This window comes from Merops nubicus, unplaced genomic scaffold (genome assembly GCF_000691845.1).
Source record: "Merops nubicus isolate BGI_N331 unplaced genomic scaffold, ASM69184v1 scaffold44385, whole genome shotgun sequence".
Taxonomy (NCBI): Eukaryota; Metazoa; Chordata; class Aves; order Coraciiformes; family Meropidae; genus Merops; species Merops nubicus.
The window spans coordinates 8459-20510 of NW_008608468.1; the positions used below are offsets into that span (position 1 = coordinate 8459).

At 45.4% G+C, this 12052-nt stretch overlaps 1 protein-coding gene across 1 annotated transcript in view; it reads right to left on the bottom strand.

Moving 5' to 3' along the window:
• WNT5B (wingless-type MMTV integration site family, member 5B) overlaps positions 1-12052 on the bottom strand; it is a 15183-nt gene that overhangs the window by 2568 nt on the left and 563 nt on the right. Inside the window, exon 2 of the mRNA XM_008940263.1 lies at positions 5852-6144. Within this exon, the coding sequence (XP_008938511.1) occupies positions 5852-6144 (293 nt within the window). The remainder of the gene's footprint in view (positions 1-5851; positions 6145-12052) is intronic.

A 12052-nucleotide genomic window follows, 5' to 3' on the forward strand; every position in this document is an offset into this window, starting at 1 on the left:
CAGAGCTACAGCTAAATTTCCCAAGCCCCAGACACTTACTATATCCTCACTGCTTTGCCAGCCTGCTTGTTATAAGCTTGTGTTAGCACTTTTTGGTTATGGTTCTGTCAAATCCCAGGCCACTCGTGCCTCCCTTGCCCTTGCACGTGTTTTTATAAAGTATTATGATTCTTCCTAATCCTGAGCTTTGTTCCTTTAGAAAAACACTGCAACTTGATCCCCCTCAGTTAATGTCATGGGACTGAGTTTCGCTCTGACTTGGCTTTAAGCAACTGATGCTCAAAACATCTGGCCCATGTGGGTAGTAGCTGTGCTGGGGGAGGTGAACGCTACCAGTTATCAGAGCTAACCATGGTGCCACTCAGCCCCCCGCAGCTCCCACTGTTGATGTCCCATGCAGGTAACCATAGTTTCAGCCCCTAAATGGCTCTCCCACTCTCCCCCTTTGCTGCCCAGATAGGGAGAAAGCAGAGGAAATTGGAGAATTCCTCTCTAGCCAGGCTCAGGTCACGGTAAAGAGTAACAGACCCCACATGCAGTTCTGAGGGCAAGGTCTGATCAATGGCCATGCCACTTAAACAGGTTGAAAACACCTCTAATGGAAAGGCTTAAAGACCCTGCCTGTAAGCCCAAGTTCTCTTCCAGTTCTCTTCTTGCAAGATGGGAATGGGAAGAGAATTAATGGGGAATTCCTATGTGATCAATTAGCCAGACCCCCTTCCAGGCTCTTCTGGCAGTGGCTCGAATGACTGATGACAGAGGCCTGCCATATGCTGACTGGGTAAACAGTGCTGAAGGACTGACCACCACAGTCTGCCAGACAGGGGGACAGATAAGGAATGGGGGGAAGTAAGAGAGGGTAAGGGAGACCAACTGGAAGAAAAAGACAGATGGAAGGAAAGGACATACTGAGATAATAGTCAAAGACAAACAAATGAGGGTAATAAAGCCAGGAGCCACCACCACAAGGACTCCTATGTGGAGTGAAGGGGTGATGGGGTCAGGACTGCCTGAAAGATGAAAGACCTCTGGTCCCCTCCCATCCCTTTCCGCTCCTTCTGAAAACCATGGAGCACACGGACAATCTTCTTTCCTGCCACCAGAGCTCCTCAGGGTTCAAGGGGAACCCTCTCACTCAAAGAAAACTGAGTGAGGGACATGCCAAAGGTCTGCCTAGAAATCACAAGACATCAGCTGGCACTAGGTGGGAAAGCAAGGCAAGGTTGTACATGGGAGTCCCTTAGCAATGCTCACTGTCCTGTCTCCAGTACTCTTCTTTCAGCAGCAACATTCGGGAATATGGAGTTACACGTGCACCTTCCTACTTCCAAAACCAGAATCTCAGAAGTGAAAACTTAACATTTGGGAATGCAGGACTAGATGGGACCTCCTCGGTCAGTAAGTATGATCTCTTGCTATTGTAGGCACCACTTCAAATAATATTTTCCTTAAATGTACAGAGTGCCCTTTTAAAAAGCAATTAGGTTTTCAGCCATCATTATTCTAATCACTATTCCAATGATAAAGTATCTTTTTCTAATTTCCAGCCTAAATGTATTCACTTTATGCCCATTTGCTATTGTGCCAAATTGGCCTTTTGCTTAAAAAGTACTTTTCCTCCCCTATTACTTCTCCCACAAACAGAGACATCAGTCATATCCTCTCTCAGCTTTCACTTTGCTAGGCTAAACATGGCAAGCTGTTCTAGCTCCCTTTCTCAAGAAGAGATTCCTATCCCTTGGGTCAACCATAACAAGCCTTTTCTAGTCTGAGGTAATTTTGCTTGGGAATATGAGAACACACAACATTTTGGGGCCTCATGAGAGCTTAATACAATGGCATTAATATTCCCTCATGTTTTATGAAAAGACCTTCACTAGAACATTATAGGATATTTACCACCTTCCAAGCCACATTACATCTGCAGTCATCTGCAGCTGACTGCTGCACCTAATTCTTTTCCACTCGTTTCCTAATGACCAAAATATTTTTCATACAAGACTCAAATAATGGTCTTGGTAGTTCAGACAAATGACACCTATCAGATCTGTTTTGTTTTCCAGGAAATCAGTGATATTCTAAATGATTGTGTGATCAATCTTAGAGAAATTCTTCTCCAATTATTTCCCATTTTGCCTCTTCCTCTGAGAAATTCTTTCCCACAGGTCCTCCTATAAACTCTGCCAAAATCACACTGCCTGTGCTGCCAGATGCCAGCTCCTTCAGGGTACCAGGGAAGAAAGTGGACACTCCCTGTGACTTGAGAGCTTTACACTCACACAGAGAGCTTTGCTTCCACCTTGGTTGTGATAATTTCTATTTCTAGCCTTTCTCCTTTGCTCCCATGCTAATATACTTCTAAGAGCCAAGAGGAAAGGCTGCCTTGTACTGGCCAGATACCACCCTGACCAGACAACCCTGGAAACTGTAGCAGTGCCATCTCAAAGACACCCCAAGTCTCACCTCCATCCAGATCCTTTCACATCCATCTCCCTTCCCGTTCCCAGCATCTCCATTCCTCACTACCCCCCTCTTCATCCACTCAATCCATCCCAAGCCCCATTCTCTCTTGAGCCCTCCGTTCTTCCAACACTTTTCTGCCACTTGATTCCCATCTGTATCGTTCAACCTGATCCCAAACTCCCCTCCAACAGCAGCCCCATGCAACGTCCTACCCATCTCAGGTCCACTGGCCTCAAATTTCAGTAGTGCTGCTCTGCTCCTCTTCTTCTACCTGTCCAAAGAGAATAGCTGCCTCCTCATGCCTTCCTCACTCCCACAGGGTGTCAGCAACATCAGCCACTGCCTGCTGTGATAGACCTAACCTGCCCCTAGGGCACCTTGCCTGGCTTCCTCCAAAAAGCACAGTCCCAGGGGGACTGAAAAATCTACCCTACAAGAACTTATTTCCCTAGGCACAAGTGTTGAGGATGGAAAAAGGCATCTCCAGTGAGCAGCAGATATACGGTACCCCTCCCCATGAGCAATGCCCCTCATTCCAACTCAGAGCCCAGGTACGTACTTGCCTTGGGGACCAAAACTACTCTGTCTTTAGACTCAGCCCCATCCTCACTGACTAACAGTCTTCTTTCTTCCAATCTCCTCCAATTTGCAAATTTTAAAAACCTTTTGCTGCCCTTTTCAAGGTCTGACTCAGCGTGATTTTTTACTGTTCTCACTTCATCTTTACACTTCTTGACCTCTAAGACAGGGCTTTTCATTATTTATTTGCTATCAGTTCTTTTTTTCCGTTTGTAGTAAGCTCTCAGTCTATTCCCAACAGCTTCTCTGTGGTACTTATTCATTCATTGAGGTCTGGATATTCTTCCTACAAACTTTTTCCTCTTGCTTGGCATGCCGAACTGTAATGGCTTTAGCATCTTTGACTTGAAAAAGTTCCAGACCTCTTCCACATCAAGTTCCTCTGCTGAGTTTACTAACCAGCTTCCTTAGTTTATCAGAGTTTGTTCTTTGAAATCCACAGGCTTAATTCGGTCTGGTTTACACTTCCATTTAATTTAATCTAAAATTACTTGTGTTCATTTAATCTAAGGTTACTTTCTATGGCAATTTGTTCTACAGAATCTACAAAAACCAAGCTTGAAATAACATTGTCTTTTGCTGGCCCCTTTGGAAAGCCTTTTTCCAGGTCCTGTGTTAACTGGAGACAGAGAAGTCACCTTGAGAACTTGGCTCCAGGGTCCAAAGAAGCACGGGCACCTTGGCATTCCAAACACAATTTAAACAGCTTTCAGCAATGTAGTAAAGGCAGGGACATAACTGGTGTTAGCTCTGTCCTTGAAGTATGGCAACGCTGTCTCCATCTAAAGCCACATCATCCCCTGAAAATGACAGCTCAGTTTGATTCTTGCCCATATAACAAGAACAGCAAGACAAAGTAGTGTTTTACCCTTGCTGTAGAGCAAGTATATTCTCTAGAGCAAGTCGTCTATTGGAAGACTTGATCTTCCAGCATAGATGTTACTACGGTTCAACTGGCACCTCAAACTATTGGCCATGTTTTGTCTCCAGATCCCTCAAGGCAATAGGACTGGCTGTTAAGAACTCTCATAACATATTTAATCCCTGTTTTAGGCAGGGTATTTATTTGTAGGAATCTAAGTTCATGACTTCAGCCATAAAAGATATCCAAAGCAAGTAATGCAGAGAAGAATGTCACTTTCAGGCTCCTACAGCATGGAGGAACGCCCCTCCATTTCTAAGCAAGCACAGACCCTCTGCCCTTCCAAGACAAAAAACAAAACCAACAACAGCAAAACAAAACAACCCACCATACAAAACAAACTCCACAACCAACCCCAAAATCAAAACCCACCGAGTTCTACAGCTTTCAAATCCGCAATTTTCCACCTCCTGCAAATTTACTCCAATTTGATTTTGCAAAAGAACCATGGAATATTTGCAATGCTTCAACATGACACACTGATTTCACTGTCAAAAAATAGAGCAAATCTTTAGTGCCAAAACGAAGCCAAAATTACATGCAGAAAAGACAGACATACATGGGAAAGGGAAAGATAATTCAGTAACAATTAGAAGTAAGAAAGGGCAGAAAACTGATAAGGAAACTAAAGGATATTAGTTAAGAATGTGCAAAAGCACAAGGCTAATTTCACTTAATAAGATTTTTTAATATGCATTAGAAGTAAAATTAACCTTAGAAAAACTCGCTACTGGGAAAGAAAGATAAAAAATTTTAAACACTCTGGAAAAGGCGCAAAGTTCAAGGAAGTATTCATGTTCTACATTTGGAAAGAGGCAGGAGTACACACTTGTACCACGTATGAATGATGCTACATACACCTTCCAGGCTATTCACCACAGACAGAAGAAATGTGAAAAATACAAATGTGCATGCACAGAACGCATATAAAGGGGAAACCTCACCAGTGAGACCAATACTAGAACCCAGCATGTCATTTTGGTATCCACTTTCATAAAGGATATGGAAAAAATGGAAAGAGTACACTAAAGTGATGTGAAAATGATATGATGGCTGATGAGAACCTCTGAAAGTGAGAGTCCAGCTTGTCAAGAAAGAGTGGTGAATAAATTACAGTAGATAAACACTTCCATGCAGAGGAAATTCTGATTACTAAGGGGCTTTTGGACCTAGCTGTAAGTCAGAGAAAGAACCAATTGGAAGCTGACACCAGATAAATTCAAATGATAATGAGGTACAGTGTTGCAACAGGGTGATCAATGATGGTAGCACGCTACTAAGGGAAGTGATGGATTCTCCATCCCTAGGGAGTCTCCAGATCAAAACTGTGTATCTTCTCAGAAAATGTGTCACCTAGGTGAAACTTATTTTGCCCAATACCAAGATAACTGAGCAAGGCGTAAGCTTCAGAGATAGTTCAAGTAGCCTGGTTTTACATTTGCTTCTGGCCTTCTGTTCCCCAAAATCTGAATAATGGCAGTATAAGAGAATGCCACATGCCAGCAGATTCTTTTCACCATGAGCCAGTCACTTTAGCAGCTCTGGGAAACCAGTTTCTGAGACATAAATCTTGAAAGTGGGCTATGACAACACCTAGTTTATTTGGAAAGGGCTTACATGTCTGCACATGTGTGTCATACAGTATCTCGACAGACCCAAAACCTCCCAGGCTTTAGCTGGCAGCAGAAGCTTGCCATTAAAACTGGAATATAATATTACTGATATTTTCTGTAATAGTCACAAAAATGCACAAAGTGTGACCATACATCATCACTGGGGCATCACTGAACTATCTCTCATCAAACCTCCAAGTAATTTGCTCTCTAGCTCTCTCACACCTTCTGACTCTGTCTCTGATGGAGAGCAATGGGTCGGTGTTCGTCTTACCCTGCGACCAGCCTCATTGTTCTGCAAGTTCATCAGCATGCGAGCCTGCTCCTCCGACCCTCTCACGTAGTTCTTCTCCCTCTCCTTGGCATCCACAAACTCCTTGGCAAAACGATACCCGTACTCCACGTTGTCCCCGCAGCCGCCCCACAGCCAGTCTCGGGGCAAGTCCTTGGGGCGGGCGGTGCGGCTGCAGCCGCAGCTGGAGAGCTCTCCCTCGCGGCACGCCCGGCTGATGGCGTTCACCACCCCCGCCGCGCTGACAGCGTAGGTGAAAGCAGTCTCTCGGCTCCCTGGGGGGAAGATGTCAGAAGCAAATTAACCAGAGACAGATTTAACGAACAAAATAAACGGGCTCCAGGCACTAGGACGTGGTTTGCTTTGAGGAGGGGCACAGAATTCACTTAAACAAAGGAATGGCCCAACGCAAAAGCACCACCCTTTCTCTTCTGTGTTAGGAACTGTCCTAACACATGCTTGCATCCCACTTTTGTTTTGATTTCACAATAACCGCTCCAGTAGAATGACCGTCCAGAGCTGGCAGTTTCTGTGCAGTCAGGATCAAACCCAAATCTGATTCTCTGACACATACCAGGGAAGGGTCCGAGATTCCTGCAGATCCCTGGAGGAATGTTCATGGGGAATAGTATGTTCCTCATGAACCTGTAGGCGCTGCTCATCAAGTGTTATTATTTTTATTACACCTATGTTTGCCCATTTAAGAGCCCTGAAATCTCCAGGCCTTGTCCAAAAGAAATAACACCAGCATAGGCAGGAACTGCTCTGCCTCTTTCCCCTTCTATATCCTCTCATTTTAACCTGGAGGAAATTCTCAAGCAGAAACAGGATTATTCACTTGCTGAAGATACAGCTGCTGCCTTAGGCATTGAATTTACCAATAATAATTGAGAACAACTGATGAGCTTGAGTCTGTGCAAAAGGAGCTTTCTGGTTAAGCCAGGTATCACTCTGGAGTAGCTTTCATTTAAGTGGGACAAGCATTCAGGCCTCTCAGTTAATCAACCTTATTTTGGTTTACATGTCAGCTGAGAGTTGTTTTGAGATGAACTGGAGGAAACCCATTTTTACACTAAAGCATCAAGGCAGAGGCTCTCCCAATGCCTAGAGAACCACAGTGCAGGAACAAGTAAAACTTTCCCATGTATATAATAGTAAATGAACAGACTTTCCATTAGCAGGTTTTCTAGAGACTGCCCCACTTGGAGTGTATCCTCTGCAACAGCTTAGTCTGAGCCAAGCAGCTGGATCAGGTCTCCAGCTATGTATTCCTGGCAGTGATTCAGCCCAAATTTGACCGGGGCACCAACACCGCCAGAACAATTCATAAGGCCAAGTGTACTGCACCAGTGAGTGCTGTGGACCTGAAGGAGGAGGAGTAGAGGGGGATGAGGAGTAGAAGGCGGCAATCCACACCTGCACTCTCACCACACTGTAATGAACTGCTAAACTGACACCTTCAGAGTCATTGTGTGGGTCACCAAACTTTCAGGGAATGGAGAGAACAACGGTCAAAGCTCCACTGGAATAAGTAATCTGCTTGTGAAGAGCTTCTCATACCAAACCCCAGCAAGATGCTCTCAAGCAAATTTTAATGACTTCAGAGGGGAGATCCTCCAAGGACAGTTTGTCACCAGCCCATGAGACTCTCAGTGCCAGCTCACTCAGCAGGACTGAGATGATGCTTTTGGTAAACTCTTGTTCCAATTTGCATGTGCTGACAATCTGTAATTAATAGCAGCTTATCACCAGCTTAGTGGTAATGACCCAAGACAAAGGCAAGGCTGTGAATGGCATCCACCTTGCAGAACAACTTGTGATTTACTTTTTTCCCCTAAATGAGAGTTGTACACGAAGGGCTTCTGCTCTGGAGTACAGCACAAGGCTGACAAAATGCTACAGGACACATAATATAGATGGGAAGGTGCCTTATTAGCAGGTCATAAGGAGATGTCATTATGCCCCCCCCAACCTCTCTGGGCTGAGATGTAGAGGAGTGACTCCTAGCTAAGACTGGCCCACAAGGGAGTTATGGACACTTACAGCAACCAAAATCAAGCTTTTATTCATCTAGTTTGTTTTGCATATTACTGGTATTTTAAGGTAACACTCCAATGCATAGTTTTAACCCTGCCAGTCTGTGCCTGTATGGTAAGAGCCCTGTGGACACACCAACCATCCTGTTAAGTAGAGGACATGCTGCATCTATAGAGATTAAAATACACAGAAGGAAAGGACCTCCTGGTGTTACAGCTTGTGCAGCAGAACCTGCATGACTCCAGGTGCTTAGCACCCCTACAGCTTGATTGAGATCCCTGAAAGCACAGACTGGATTTACACTTTTACTAGCCATGTTTTAACCATCTCCACATTTCAGATGCTGCAGCACAACTCAGTGTGCAGTCCCTGGACCTGCAGGAGTTGTTCAGACGGCTGAGGATGGTGGTGGGAGAGGCTGAAGTAAGTCACAGTGTTTTGGGTTTCCTCCCCTCTCCTTCTTGCTTCCCACAAAGCAGAACAAACCAGTGTTCACTAGATGTAGGTTTGGAAGACTGCAGCTTGGATTGGAAGATGGGATCAGATGTGTGCATGAAACCCTGTGCTAATACAAAGCAAACCTGTAGCTGGCAATTGTGGGCTTACACATCCTAGCTTCCTCTGCTCTCCTGTCACACTGTCCAGCCTTGGAAGATTATTTGGACTTTCAGACATCATCTGAAACTTGACTCCAGTTCCACCCTTCTGTACTATCATCTCAAAGGAGAAGGGGTGCTATTCCCCAAAGCTGTGCAAAAGTGAAGAGGTGGTCAGGCAGTAACCCCCCTTCTGCCTTCTCCCACACCTCTCCCGAGGGGTGAGCTTGGAGTCATCTCGGGCTGCGTGCCCTGGGCAGGCTGGGGGCGATGTCAGGGGCTCTGGTCCCCGGGAGGCTCTGCCCGGTGGCGTGGAGCTCCACGGAGCTCTGCTGCCCTCCTGTGCCCGACGGCCACCCGCCACCGGCAGCAGGAAGAGGAGCCCGGTGCGGCTGCGGCAGCTTTCGAGGCAGCAGGGAGGATGCCTGGGTGAGCTGTACCCGGGCAAGGTGTCGGTCCCTGGGCCTGCTTTTCTGGAGCTGCACGGGAAGTGGTGGGAGAAGAACTGACCCAAACGGGGAGACTGACACAAAGATGATTAAAATGAGTCATTCTAACTTTTTTTATAAAAAAGGTTTCATTTCAACTGAGATTTTTTTAAAGCACTCCCCTAAAGTTTGCCAATCTCAAAGAAAAACAAGGAAAAAAAAATTCTTTGTTATCTTCTTTTATGACACCCCCCCCTTTTTTTTTTTTTTTTTTTTTTAGTATTTTGCATTTGAAAAGGCAGATGAGATACTATCTTTGGCTCCAGAAATGCCTGGGCTAACCTGGAAACCCCAGCCTTGCATTTAGGATTGCAATGAAGGGGATACAGTCTCTCCTCTCCCTCATAGAGGTAGAAGTAAGGAATGTATCTGTATCTAATGCATAAAGATAGATATATATACACACACACCCCCCATCTGAAAACTATATTGACAGGACAAGAATCAACTTCAGAAGGGTAATATTTGTACATCACCACATATTCATACGAATAAACCACATTTAAAAGGTAAGAGCAATTCTCATGAACACAACACAAACAGCAGGAAAAAAACAATGCTAAAAGCAGCCTACTTCAGTGCTACGGACGCCTCTGCAAAAGCTTTGTATCACTGGACTGCCTCACCTCTATGAAATGCACAAAATGAAGGTGTAATGATTAAACACAGAACAACCGGGTCTCCCGTTCCTGAGCTGAGCCAAGTTCTGCAAGGGGGAAAGGAAACTAATCTTCCAGGTTTCTTGAGTGAACACTCTCCTGAGGATCTCCCAGGCTTTGGACTTGGCCAGGGCTAGTTCTCCTCCCCTCTCACAATCTAGAGCAGCTCAAGAAATCCTATAACATATGCCATGCCAGCATCGGTGGGTGGGCAGACAGGGGTTGTTGGCACACTATACACCTTCTGGGTCCTTCTTATCTCTCTCCACCCCGCCTCTCCACAACACCCTGGCATGCCTCTGCACTCTTGCAGATATTCTGGTCTCCAGACTTTTCTCATACCATTGGCACAGAATACAAAAAAAGAGCTGCAGTCCAGAACTGGGGCTCAGAGGTTGGAAAGAGGAGACAGGCACACAGTACAAACCCAGGGAAGAATGACCTTAGAGACACAACCTGAGAGATTGGAAGGCTTTTCTTCCCCAGCGTGGAGAACAGATTTGCTGAAATGATGAGCAATGCTTCATTATGAAGCAGGAAAAACATAAAAGCAGAAGGTGGAACTAAGAGAAAAGAGAAGGCCCCCTTGCACAGGCCCTTATCACAGAAGTAGACAACAGCAATGAATCATCACAGACTCTGTAATACCCCAGACCACCTTTGGTGACATTTTTCTTTCTCCTCTTCTGTGCTGGAGTCTAAATATCTGAACATGCTCTAACTGACCAGAGAATCTGAAGCAGATGAGTTCAAACCTCTCTGTTAAGATAGGTTTTTAAAAAGCAGGCAGTCACTTCACAGACACTACCATCAGCAGATTGCAACTAGAGATACAACAGTTCTCCTAACAAACAAATGAACACACTAACCAAACAGCAGCATTACTATTGGACATACCCGCATCACCTCTTCCCTCATCAAAACTCAAATCTACTCCAAATCTAAACTAGCAGGATCAAAATCGTTTTAGAGAGGAAGAATCTTCCCTCTTTCACTATTCACCCTAATCCCTTCTTCCTGTACACCCTTTGATCCTTCCCGACAGCTTTTTGTCCTTCAGCTCTGATCTTTACTTTCTCTTAGTTCACCCTTACTTCTTTTCTCCAGGTGTGGACTCACTCACTGGACAAAATCAGAGCTACGCAAAGATACTGAAGAAGAGGAGATCTGCTCCAGAAGAGGAGATTCCAATTTTCCTGTGTCCTTGTGGAGTCACTAGGATCTCTCTGGGGATCTGAAATTTACCCTATGCGTTGGAGTAACTTACATGTGAGGAAGGAACACCAGAAGGAAGAGATGGAAGCGTACTTTCTGTCCTTTCCTTTTGCTGTCTGAAATTTCAGTTTTCTTACCCCGAAGCACAAGTTTTAAGAATCTGGGATTGTATGCAGCTTCATCTGGCCACCCCCCTTGCTATCAGAAAGCAAGAGATCAAGGATGCAGATGCTTTGAATGTGCAAGGAGATAAAAGTATGTATCAGCAAGCTGCATTTCCCAGGGGAGCACCCCAGAGAAGCTGGGATTTGTTGGGGTGTGAACTGGGCAAAAAGGGAGGAGTCAGAAGGGCTCTGGTAGTCTGAATCAGGGATTCTGAAAGGTTGAGTAACACATGCAAAAAAAGTCCCTAAAATTCTCCAACACATAAAAACTTCAGGATAAAATGGAAGGGATCACAGGAGTTTGCTACCCCAGTGCCCTATCACCTTGACACCCCAGAGGTATTAAAGATGCATCTCTTGGTGTCCTGCTGCCTACGCAGTTTGAGTGAACCTGCTGCCTACCCAGTTTGAGTGAAATCAAAAAGGTGCAAGCAATGCTGGGAGAAGCTGGGGGTAGAGGAGCAGGACACCTTTTTCCATCCCTTGCTAAGTGTTTCCCCTGACCTTACACCCAAGACATAGGGCTGGTCCTGGACTCCAGTGAAATGAGGCTTTGTGGGTGGGAAACAAAACTTGGGGTTGGAAAGAGAGAGTGTGTGTGACTATGTGTGTGTCTGTGTGTGTGTGTAAGCAAGCGGCTGTTTTAACACCTTTTCTTTATTGTCCTGGCTGTCGGACACATCAAACCAAGCCCGGATTTCTCAGTCTCTTGCCATTAGATGACTGCATTTCAAAAGGAGCTGGGACAATGTGGCTAGGTCACACCTCAATTCAAGTGCAGCAATGGCCTGTCAATGTGCCTCTTACGGTCAGCAGGGCAGGAATTATAAAAATCTCCTCGGTTTACACAGAAAGTGGCAGAACGAGCAGGGGAGTAGATCCCGTGCCAGAGGAGTCCATATTTCCCACACGGGCTGCATTCCCTCTCCGAGGGCACTCCAGGTGCTGGGCATTGTTCCTGGTTACAGCTTCTTCCCTCCCCACCTTTAAATAAACACACAAAACAAAAGTAGCCCCCGCTCTT